The sequence below is a fragment of the Phyllostomus hastatus genome, unplaced genomic scaffold (genome assembly GCF_019186645.2).
Source record: "Phyllostomus hastatus isolate PE091 unplaced genomic scaffold, TTU_PhHast_1.1 phas_scaffold_317, whole genome shotgun sequence".
In the NCBI taxonomy this organism is placed as follows: Eukaryota; Metazoa; Chordata; class Mammalia; order Chiroptera; family Phyllostomidae; genus Phyllostomus; species Phyllostomus hastatus.
Genome location: NW_025334023.1, coordinates 2,683,282 through 2,696,128, shown reverse-complemented (window position 1 = coordinate 2,696,128; position 12,847 = coordinate 2,683,282). Strand labels below are relative to the sequence as shown.

General features: G+C 39.3%; 1 protein-coding gene across 1 annotated transcript in view; it reads right to left on the bottom strand.

The window, feature by feature from the left end:
• MRPL48 (mitochondrial ribosomal protein L48) overlaps nucleotides 1-5,439 on the bottom strand; it is a 48,114-nt gene extending 42,675 nt beyond the window's left edge. The window contains exon 1 of the mRNA XM_045817762.1: nucleotides 5,291-5,439. Within this exon, the coding sequence (XP_045673718.1) occupies nucleotides 5,291-5,311 (21 nt within the window). The 5' untranslated portion in view covers nucleotides 5,312-5,439. The remainder of the gene's footprint in view (nucleotides 1-5,290) is intronic.
• Between the last annotated feature and the right edge of the window lie 7,408 nt (nucleotides 5,440-12,847).

Sequence of the window (12,847 nt, the reverse complement as noted above, 5' to 3'; positions counted from 1 at the left end):
TCAGACACCAGAGCTCCAGAGTGGGGGCTGCCAGCGGTGGGTCAGGAGCCCATAAGGCAAGCAACTGAAAGCTGTTTTATGAAAGTTAACAATATATTTGTATATTAACAACTATTATTTAAAATGCCTTTTTTACTATTATGAGTACGTCCTTTGTGCTAAGCACTTTACACATACTATTTCAATTAATCTTTGTACCAATCCTTTGATAGAGCATTACTGACATAATTGCCTCTGTTTTATAGAGGAAAATACAGAAGCTTGGGTAAATTGCCCAAAGTTACAGGCTTGGTAAGAGGTACCTAGAATTCTAACCCAAGTCTGACTGAATACAAAGCTCACATTTTCCATTCTGCCACACTACCTCTTGAAAGAGTAATACCAGTTTATATTAGTAAAATTCATATACTAATAATACCCTAAATAATCCTATTTGTTGAGCACCTGTTATTTACCAAACATCATTTCCTTTAATGCTCACAACCATTCTGTTAGGTAAATATTTTTGCTCCCATTTTACTGTGAGAAAACCAAAGCTCAGAAAGGTGAATTAATTTGTTCAATGTACATAGCTAGTAAATGTGTTCTAGCTGATCTTTTCTTAAGTTCTTTCAAACCTGCTTTTGTTTGTAGTTTTCCTTTAGTCATTCTCTTCTGAAGATGTTTAATACATTGACTATCAAAGTCTGTCTTCAGTCCTGGCTGGTGTAGCTCTGTGGATTGAGTGCTGGCCTGCAAACCAAAAGGTCGCCGGTTCGATTCCCAGTCAGGGCACATGCATGGGTTGCGGGCCAGGTCCCCAATAGGGGGCAACCCTATTGTGAGAGGCAACCACACATTGATGTTTCTCTTTCTCTCTCCCTTCCCCTCTCTAAAAATAAATAAATAAAATCCTTTAAAAAAAAGTCTGTCTTTGCACTGAGTCTTTATGGCAGTTAGGAGCACAGGTTAAAGATCTCCGAAGATGTGGGTGTGAATATCAGCACTTGCATTTTACTAGCTGTATGATCTTTGGCGAGTCAGTTAAGGAATACCTGACCTCAGATACTGTGTGATTTTGTTTATATGAAGTGACCAGAACAGACAATTCCACAGAGACAGAAAGTAGATTAGTGGCTACCAGAGGGTAGACACGGGGATTGGGGAATAAGTGACTTGTTATGGGTACAGGGTTTCTTTTTTGAATGATGAAAATGTTCTGGAATTAAGATAGTGGAAATGGCTGTACAACTTTGTGAATATACTAAAAACCACTGAACTTTCCACCTTTAAAGGGTGAATATTATGATGTATAAATTATATCTCAATATTTTTTGTTCACTTATTTCTAATTTTTAATTTTTTTTTTTTAGAGAGAGGGGAAGGGAAGAAGAGAGGGAGAGAAACATCAATGTGTGGTTGCCTCTCACATGCACCCTAATGGGGACCTGACCTAGAACCCAGGCATGTGCCCTGACTGGGAATTGAACCAGCAACCCTTTGGTTCGAAGGCTGGCACTCAATCCATTGAGCCACACCAGCCATAGCAATATGTCAATTTCTTAAAAAAAGAAATATCTGGTCTTACATCATAACTTCTAGATCATACTTCTAGGCCACAGCTGAGCTCTGTTGAACCCAATTCCCTAACTTCATCCAGGACTAAATTCAGTTTCAAAATACTTGTGGTCATCTCCTGAAATTTAAGTCCACTGTCCTACTCACCCCAACTCTCATCTCTATACTTCCCTGCACACTCTTCCTTGATCCAAGCCCCAGAGCTTCTCTCCCTCCCAGCTTCCTCTGGGCCTTCTGCAACTCCCAGTGTGTTCTCATTTCAGGGTTTTTGCACATGCTATCCCTGTCTAAATGCTATCATTCTTTAAGTCTTAGTCATGTAACAACCTCAAGAATACTTTTCTGACTATGCAGACTTGCTTGGATTCTGTTGTTACACATTCATACAGCACTCAGAAACTTTCTTTTGTGGCATTTATCAGAATGAGTTATAATCAGTCTGTCTCTTTTGCTAGGAATACACATTCCAGGAAAACAGAAAACTGCTACATCCCAGCATCTAGCACACTCTCTAAACGTATCAAGTGTTCAATAATTACTTACTGATTAGATTAATAAATGCCTTCAAACTTTACTTCCTTATCTCTATGGAAGTTATAAAAATATTTACTTCAGAGTTGTTGACATGAATAAATTAGATAATATATAAAAAGGGCTTAGCAAGTGTAATACACACTGTTAAAGGTCATAGTAGTGATGATGGTGGTGGTGATGGTCCAGCTCCTCATTTATTAAACAATATATATGTTAGTGTGTGACAGGTGCTGAAGACAAAACCATGAACAAAATAGAAAAATGTCCTTGTCCTCCACTTAAAGTCTAGTAATGACCAGGGACACAGTGAACTTTTTGACAATTTTACTGGGATTTTGGACACCCTACCCTCCTAGACACTGTAAATTTGTTTCCCATTTCCATCCTCTTATGTCCTCCTAATTCATATCTGTTGGTCTGTCACTTGCTCATATGAAATATGAACTCTGCTCCATGTTAGCCTTCAATATTTTCACTTGAACTATGAGATCTGTCCCCAGAGTTGCTCTTTCTGGGCTGTCATCTTGGCCAGTCAATATGTTTTCTGGGGTTTGATGAAAATCAGCATTAGTGTCTTAGTGCCTACTCTGCTCTACTACTCCTGTTGACCCAAAGAGGTACATGATTCCACCCAGTTTTATTCCAGTAAAGCAGGGCTTCTCACTCATCTAAAATCTGAGATGATTAGAAGCTAAAAACATCTTAGGGTCCCAAAGAAAGAGAACTCAAAGTTTGAAGTATTAGTATCAGCTCTGCCATCTACATACCATGTAATGTCAACATTTGTTCAGTCACTTATTCATTAAATATTTATCAGGTACCTACTTTAAGCCAAGTACACTGTAGATTGAGTGCATACAGATGTAAAGAAAATATAATTGACTATCCCCATATATTTCTAGTGAGGATAGTAGATGTGCAAATTACTTATTGTATTACAATGTGAGAGCAGTGTGGTGGACTCCATAGGTCACAAAAAAGGAAGAACTGACACCCTGGCTGAGAGGCTCAGTTGATTGGAGCATTGTCCCCTACACTAAAAGGTTGCAGCGTCAATCCCTGGTCAGGTTGAGGGTTGGATCCCTGGCCAGTGTGCATACAGGAGGCAATGGATCAATGTTTCTCTCTCTCTTTCCCTCTTCCTGTCTCAAAAATCAATAAACATATCCTGGGGTGAGGATGGATAAATAAATAAATAAACAAACAAATAAATAAAAGGACTGACAACTGGGAGGTCAAGGAAGCCTTTCATTCTTCATTCCACAGATGAGGAAAACCAAGATTATGATCAAATTAGAGAGATGTGAAATACCCAGAAAAGGAAAGGCAGTGATGTCTTTGAGGGGTAGGAAATCTAGGCTCTAGTGTCAGCACTACCACTTAAGAGGCTATTGCCCTATAAGCAAGGCGTTCATTCATTCAGGCACTCAGGAGAACATTTGAGAACCTATTGGGTACCAGACACTGCCAGTAGCTTCCATTTCCTCATCTTGCATCTGCCAGGATCATCTCAGAATATCATGAAGATCAAATTAATTTATGCAAATGAGGCATTTTATTAATTATAGAATATGAATATTCTCATGTGTACAGTCCTTCATACTTTACAAACTACTCTTACATTGTCTTCTATAATCTTTTAAAGTATAAACAACAATTTCATATAGTGAACATCATGATCTGCATTTTACAGATGAGAAACTGAAGCACAGTGAGGTCAAATAACCTGCCTATGGTCATATGAGTAGCAAGAGATAGAACCTAGGTTTGATGCAAATCCCACTGGTTTTCCTTATAACTGTAAAGTATTAACTAACACTTCAGACAGGCAGAGACAAGGATGGCCATAAGACTGCACATGATTAAGTACCAAAACATAATACCAGTTGGAAGTTCAGAAAATAAACAGGCACATTAGCTGAAGTAGTCAGAAACATTTTCTGGAAAAGATGAGATGAGCTGGGCCTTGAAGGAAGGAACATTTGGATAAGTGGTGAGAAGGGTGAGGGCACTCCAAGTGAGAAGACTGCACAGGATCTAGAATCAGGAAGCCAGCATTTGGAAAATAAATGAGAAACTATCTGGACAAAGCAGCAGAATAATGGAAGGGTAGTCTACAAAGGAGTCTGGAAGGGGAAAATGGCATCAGACTTAGAAGGGCCCCATCTGTCTTTGTATCTTCAGGTAATAGCCTAATGACATATTTCTATGGGCTCTCCTGGAGTATGGAACTGTTAAAAAAAAAAAAGCATTCCTTGAAAAATGATCCTTCCCTTTCAGCATTCCTCAGGATCAAGGCAAATAAAGCAGAAGTGTGGAGTCAACAATCTGACCATCTTTAACAATAGATTTTTGAAACGTGATTTTTTTTCTATTATTCTTTCACCAGATCTGGCCCAACTCTCAAAATTTGGCTAAGGTGAACAACAGCGAGTTATTTTGTACAGATTAAGTTTGGGCCCTTAAGGAAACAAAGCTATAGAAATTCAGGGGCTGCCAGAAGATAACTACTAGTAGATCATGAGCATGCTAATCTTTGCATCATGGAGATAAGAGTCTCTACAATTAATACATAAAATAAAATTTTAACATAAATTGCTAAAAATAAGTCATTAATTTACCAAGCAGCATAATACAACTGAAAGAACACAACTGAAATTTGTTCAATCTGTTAGGAGGACAAGGGAAGGCCAAGGAATGCATTTATGGTGGTTCATACGGTTTTACCGCATTCATTTAAATAAGGTTTTATAAGTAAAATATATTTTATCACCACCCTTTCCTCATCGCCAAGTAGCCTCACATCACAATCAGTTCAGCAAGTCAAAACGGTATTCTTAGGGGAAAAAAATCGAAATTGATGAGTTAACGCAAAAATCAAGTGACCTGCTCAAGGTCATACTGGGACCTCTCCTGGTTTCGTGACTGCCATAGTGGGAATCTTCTATTGCCAGGCCAATGGGCGAGGAGGGTGGATAGCAGCAAGTACGCGGCGCGCGGGAGTGTGAGGCCGAGTGCACCCGGAGTGGAGAGGGGGGAACACAACCCTTTGATTACAAGACGCCGCATGTGCTGCCGGGAAGAGCCAGGTTCTTGCCAGTGTCTGCATCCGAATGTCTGCAGAGGCGGCGATCGCGCGGGCCATCTCCCAGCTCTACTCTGAAACCCTTGCGCCTGGCGTGCGTAGAACCCACGTTACCTTTCCCAGAGCTCCGTTCATCCTTTGCGGCGGCGGCCTGTTATTGTGGAAGCTGAAGATCCATGCAAGCAGCCGCACTCCCGGATCGGCGGACAATTCGGGCAGGACGGCCTTGGTCGGGTCCAGTAACTATATCCGACCGAGACTCACTCTACTGCCGCAGCACCTTGGTTCCGGCAGTTTCTGAGACTCATTGTCCAGAAATCCCTCGCAGTCTCCGCGCTCACTACAGCTAAAGTGTCACCCTAACGGCTTTCTCCAGGCAGAATTAATTGCCATCTCTTGTTGCCCAGACACGTGGCGCACAATTCTGAAACAGCGGAATTAATCAGACAGGACCATACTATATATTGTTACTATCTCTTTCCCGTATTTAAGTGTGAGCTCCTCAAGGATTGAGATCCTGTCTGATTAATTCATTCTAGCATCTAGCACAGAACATGGAAATCTGACTTCTAACCACTATTTAAAAGCTGAATGGGTGGGAAGGGAAGCTGATGGATCCTAAGTGAACTTTTCTGTCATTCAATTGCCCCATAATAAATCGGTAGTAACTATTTTTTATTGCGTGACCACTGTGTGCAATGCATTATGCTCAGTGCATGGCTTAACTGTGAATTTGTCTCTTTAGATGGTGTCTTAGCAACTCTGCCCCGATTTACCTACATAGCCCTTTGTAAGCTCCTTGGAACTTCATCATAGGAAGGATTGATAAAACAATAGGCTAAAAAAATCTTGACAAGGTTTCTGACAATAAAGCAAACCCCCTATCTCTGAAGCCCCATTCATATTTACCAATTTTAACACCTTTTCCTGCTAAAAACAACAGCAATACTAAAAACAGTAACAGCAGCAATAAGAATAACTGCATATATGTTATTTCACTTGATAGTGACTTCATGTGACCAGGTACTCCCTTCACACACGGACTCTTTGTATCTCTGTGATTGGAATTCCGCATCACTTTATAGCTGTCTGTTTATGACTCAGTCTCCTCACTAATTTCTGTGAGCCACTTTTTAAACATGTATATATTTAAGGTTTACAATAAGATGATTTGATATACATACTGGAATGATTGCTACAGTCAAGCTAGTTAACATATCTTCTCCTCACATAGTTTCCTTTTTTGTGTATGATGAGAGCATCTAAAATCTGTCTTCGCATGTTTCCATTTTTCAATACAGTATTTTAAACTATAGACATAACATTGTACATTAGATCTCTAAACATATTCACCCTGGATAACTGGAACTTTGTACCCTTTGAACATCTCCCATTCTCCCCTCCCACAACCTACTCCCCAAGCCCTGGTGACTACCATTCTATACTCTGCCTCTGTGAGTGTGACTATATTACATTCTACACATAGATGCGGTCATGGAGTATTTGTCTTTCTGTCCATGGCTTATTTCATTTAGCATAATGTCCTCAGGTTCATCCATGTTGTCCCAAATGACAGATTCTCCTTCTTTTTAAAGGCTGGTGTAATCTACCATTTTTTATATGTACTGTTTATACTGTTTTCCTTAATGGCTATACTAATTTACATTCCCACCAATAGTGTGCAAGGGTTCTCTTTTCTCCACATCCTTATCAGCATTTCTAAATGTTGCCTTTTCTATTTAGCCTCTTACACCCACTTCACAGGAATGGTGTGGTGTGGTCCCTCCACTGTAATCTGCACAGCCCATTATTCATGCTCTTAACACAGTGTCTTGTAACTATTTGTTTACATGAGCCTTATGAAACTTTACCAAAAGATGGATGGTGGGTATATTTTCTCACTTTGTAGTTGAAGGGAAGAAGATACATGGCTTCCCTAAGCTTAAACGACTTGTACATGACCAGGGTAAGGGCAATAGATGTTTTGCTCTAGAAGTCCCTTCTTATGGTCAACAATACCAAAAGCAAACTAGAAGCTTTGGTATCCTCCCATTGCCAACTCTAAATCTCAAACCAGTAAATTGGCATTTACACAGCACACATGAACTTGGGCCACTAGCAATTTTACTGAGAAATTGATGATGGAATCAGCCTTTCCTAGATCATAATGGAAGCTTAATGCACTGAAGCACCAACTTCTTTTTCAATCCTGTACATTTCTCCTCCATTTCCAAACAGATGTTTTCCAATCTTTGTTGATTTTAAATTTAGTCCTGGTAGCATATTTTTTATTTTTTAATTGTTGTTCAAGTACAGTTTTCTGCCCTTTACCCTCAGCCCAGCCCACCCCCTCCTCCCTGCAGTCTCCACGCTCCCCCTTGTTATTGTCCATGTGTTCTTTATACTTGTTCCTGCAAACCCTTCCCCCCTTCCACTGAGATTCCCTCCCCCCTTCGTTCTGGTCACTGTCAGCCTGTTCTCAATTTCAGTGTCTTTGGTTATATTTTGCTTGTTTGTTTGTTTTGTTGATTAGATTCCTGTTAAAGGTGAGATCATATGGCATTTGTCTTTCAACACCTGGCTTATTTCGCTTAGCATAATGCTTTCCAGTTCCATCCATGCTGTCACAAAGGGTAGAAGCTCCTTCTTTCTTTCTGCTGCATAGAATTCCATTGTGTAAATGTACCATAGTTTTTAGGTCCATTCATTTACTGATGGGCACCTAGGTTGCTTCCAGCATCTAGCTATTGTAAATTGTGCTGCTATGAACATTAGTGTGCATAGGTTCTTTTGCATTGATGTTTCAGGGTTCTTAGGATATAACCCTAGCTGGTAGCATATTCTTAAAGGAATATTCTTCCTGTCCTAGCCCAGTAGATCAGTTTGCTAAAGCATCACCCCCATACACCGAGGCTGCTGGTTCAGTCTCTGGCCAGGATACATACAAGAATCACTTAATGAATGCATAAATACGAGGAACAAATCTCACTCTCACTTTCTCTCCTCTCCCTTCCTTCTTCTTACTAACATCAATAAATAAATTTTGATAAAGGAGTATCCTTCCTTTTTCTTTGTATTCCTAGCATTTGGCACAGGTCATAGAACACAATGAGGCTCCAATAAACATTGAATGGGCCTGGCCTGGTAGCTCAGCTGGTTAGAGCATCGACCCGATACGCCAAAGTTGCAGGTTCTATGTCTGGTCACAGGGCACACACAAGGAGCAACCAATGAATGCATAAATAAGTGGAACAACAAATCAATGTTTCTCTCTCTCTGCCTCCCTCTCTCTATCAAGTCAGTAAAAAATAAAATAAATAAATATTGAATGAAATAATGAGTGAATATTTAAAAGTTCCTAGATGTTATTATGGAATTTAGATTTTCCAAGATCTTGAACCACAGATAAAAGCAATAAAGGACCTTTGCCTTTCTGGCTTTATTTCACAGGCCCACTTTCTTTAAAAAGCTTTTTTTAAAATAAAAAACCTGCTTCAGTTTTCAGCACAACCACATCAGAGAAAGCTTTAGGAAACAAGAGAGAATAAAGGGAGGCCCTTTAGAAGAATATGTTTGATCCCAAGTTAAACTTCCTTTAAAGTAATCCTTCCATGGTACCTATTATATTATAAAAAGTTTCCCAAGGGTGACACAATAGCTCTAATGTATGGCTTAAGTGAAAATATGTGTTAAACTAACTCCAGTTGGAAACTATTTTAGCTTCGGTAGGGCATTTCTGCTTCTATGTTTTGGTGTGGTTTTAGTACAAAGAAAGCCATACTTTAAAAAAATCAAGGCCATAGGTGCAAGAGAGCTGGTTACCTAGGGAAAATCAGAAAGGTGCTGCCTCCCCAGACTGTAGCCTACTAGGAGTTTTTTGCTTGTGCAGGCCTAGGCTGGGTGAGTAGGGATTACCTAACACCAGAGAGAGGGAGAAAGGATGATGAAAGAGGCTGCAAGAGGGAAGCTCAAGTGGTTGGTGAGATCACAGGAGCCTGTAGGAAGGGAGGGAGAAACTGTACAAAGAACCACTCGTCAAGCAGCAGCATGTGCAACTCCACTGAGACTCTTTCTAGAAGCCCACAACCTGTGTTCGGGTTACTGGGAGAGCACCTGCTGCACAGAGCCCCTCCAGAATAGGGGTACTGGAATAGTTGGACACTGTAGAGGCTATCCTCTCCCTCTTCTTCCCATTCATTTTAAAAGGTTTTTATTAATTTTAGAGAGATAGAAGAAGGGAGTGAGAAGTACTGATTTGTTGTTCCACATGTTTATGCATTTACTGGCTGTCTCCTGTGTGTGCCCTGACTAGGGATTGAACCCACAACCTTGGAATATCAAGACAATGCTCTAACCAGCTGAGCTACTCAGCCAAGGTCCCATCCCTTCTATAGCTTATACCACCTTTTATAGCTTACACCATGACGTGACATAAGAAAAACTTTTCTAATAAACTAGGAAGAATCCTTTGTAGTTGCTGTTATGCAAGCCCCAGATATCACATGTGTACTGAAAAAAAATAGAAACAGAAAAAACCATAATTTCACTCTGAAAAACTAGTGGAGTTATCCTGCCTGGCAGTCTGAGATTAGGAGACACAGGTGCAGATTTTACAAAATCATGATGGAGAGGCCAATTTTGAAATAAATTCCTTTGGAGATGGTAATACCTCCTTGATCTACTGAAATAAGAGCTTCTAACCTTCATCTCCGACTATTCTCTGTCTCTATTTGAATGCCTCCTCCTCTTTACTTTCCAATCTACTTCTTGAGTCCACAGTCACTGCCTCTCACCCGAACTACTGTGCTAGCTACTGCTTGATCTGCCAGCCTTCAGTCTCATCCACCTTCCAGTTTACTTCCAAAAGCAGGCTTCCTGAAGCACATGTCATGAAGGTCATGATTTCAAAAACAATATAGACCGAAACAGAGCAAAACCTTCAATAGCTGCATACAGTCCTCCAATTTAACAACACAGTCTTTACCTCATCATTCATAGGTTTTATGATCCACCTCCAATTTACCATTCCAGCTACTGCTATTCACCTACCCTTGGCTTCTACTACACTGATAATGCTGTTCAATACATTTTCCTATCCCTCCCTTCTGGAACTTATCATTTGTATTATAGTTATTTGCAGATGTTTTTTTCCTGATCACCAGGCCATGCTCCTTGATTTTAAAATCCTTGTGATTCAGCACTGTGTTTCTCTCAGCACCCCTACAGCTGGCGCACATGGGAGGCACCAGAGAGTATCTGTGGATGAACAGTGGGACTGCTGAAGAACACTAGCACATTTGAGCCCAAAGACTGCTAATCAAAATGCAAATGGTCCTCATGATAAGCGACTCCTATTTGAGTCTCTCAGCACTTTTCCTTGAAAAAAAAAAAAGGAGGAACATAGTTACTATAAAATATGTAGAAAAGGCAGAAAAGTAAAGTAAAACAAAACAAAAAATCTAAATCTACACCACCCAAAGACAGCCAAGATATTAACATTTCATTATAGTTCTCCATGTTCCATGTCTTTTAAAAATAGTTGCAATATATTCTGCACCCAATTTTAGAGGCATTTTTGTTTCCAGTATATTATGACATAAACTATTCCCTAGTTTATTGAAACTTATGGCGAATAACATTTTGTAGCTGCACAATATTGTGTTGTAAAGATATATCATTGGATCCTAACTTTTTTACTTTCAGCATTACACATTATACTAAATTTTTTGTTAATATTACTTTATGATAGCTATCATGAGAAATAGAATTGGTTCTATATAGATTAATTTTGAGGCTGTTGGTATATTTTGCCAAATTGCTATAACTTTATTTCTATTTCTTGTTTTACCACATCTTCACAATCATTGAATATTAATGTATTTGAAAATTTTCCACATGTGATAAGTAAAAAATTGCATATCGAAAATCTTTGCAAATTTGGTAGTTTATAAGTTAAAAGAATTTTCATTTTCTGTTGTTAATATGATTGAACCTTTCCCCATTTTTTCTTATCCAATTGTAGTTCCTTTGTGAATTGCCTGATCATGTCCATTACCTGTGTATACCTTTGGATTCTTAATACTTTTATTCCTGGCAATTTCAGCCTTTTATACACACTCTGATTATGTTTTAAGAAGCAGCTTATATTCAGGGAAAGTACCTCATACTAGGGTTTAAGAAATCTGGGCTCAAGTCCACCACTACCACTATGTGACATGAATGACTTAGATAAAGTCACTTTTTCTCTTCAGACCTCAGCATGCAAATCTGTACAATTGGGGGTGATGGTCTGGGAGCTCTCTGATCAAGGGACAGGCCAAGTGGATCAGGCTATCATCCAGAACTTTTGCCTCCTGCTTTAATTATATATATAAAATTTCTAAGGCCCTTTCATCTCTAATGATCTTGGATGCCACTATTCTGCCACAAATAGGCAGTAAAACACAATTAGCTAACATTTCTATTGTTGTTATTTCCATTTACGAATGGAAACTAAGGCTCAACCCAAATGAACCCATTATTCTTCAAGTCTGAGTAAGAGGAAGACAGACCTTCCAACTCTGTTGTGGTCCGGAGGTCCTTCTTGAACCCCAAACCACCTTCTCTTCTTGAGTTCTCTTGCTGAAACTGGGCTGCTCAGATTTCTGGTCCTCCAGTACATATAATCCTAACAAAATGCTCAACAAATCTCCACCCTGAATCATTTGAGAACTCTCTTCCTTCCAAGCCAAAGGGACAAATTCTTCTGAATAAAACAAGTTACCTGAATTGATAATGCTATCGTGGCATAAGAAATGGTTATATAGGTCTAGGAATTTACCATATCACTTGACTTTTGCCAGATCTCCTCTCTCGATTACATAAATTATAATGATTCTTTAAAGGTTTCAAAACATTCTTTTGAAAAATTTTATGCCATCCAATAATAACAAAATACAGTGCCTTCTTTTTTCTAAAACATGTCCGTAAACATTTTCTCCATGGCTCTTCACAACAGTCTTTGAAGCAAACAGAGAAAGACTTAATATCCTTTTCATAAGATGAGGAAATTAAAGCTCAGAGAGTTAAAGTGTCTTGCTCAACATCACACCATTAGAAAGTGGACCCAGGCTTTAGTCTCCTAGCCCAGCGCTCTTTTTATCCAACTTCCACTCAACGCTACCTCATTTGAATATTGTTAGTTGGACACACACATTTAGGCCAATTTTTCATTATTACAAAATCCCTGAGCAACCAGTCCCTTTCCTTCCATGGTTTCATGGAACGGACCAAAAGAGACCAAAATTTCTTTCTCTTCTAGCAAATAAATAAGTGAATAAATCCATATAAAACTCACCCTTCCCTGTCCTGCTTATTTACTTAATTAGAAATGGTAGTGCAAGATACAAAGTATTTAGATATCTAGTTCCTAGTGAAAAAGAAGTTGGGGCTGGAAGTCCCAACATATTTCTTTACCAGTCTGTGAAGACTTGTTAGAGCCATTCTGATACAGGAGAGAGACTGAGTACAGCTAGTAAGAGGTGACATTCTAGATGTAAAGTACTCAACTTTGGAAAAAGCTCTGATTGTTAGATACACCTACATTTGGTGAAAGTTTGGACTTGTTTCTTTAGAGGTCCTTACAACCCCCACAATATTATGATTATGAGTTTCTCAAGATTGTACTCTAGA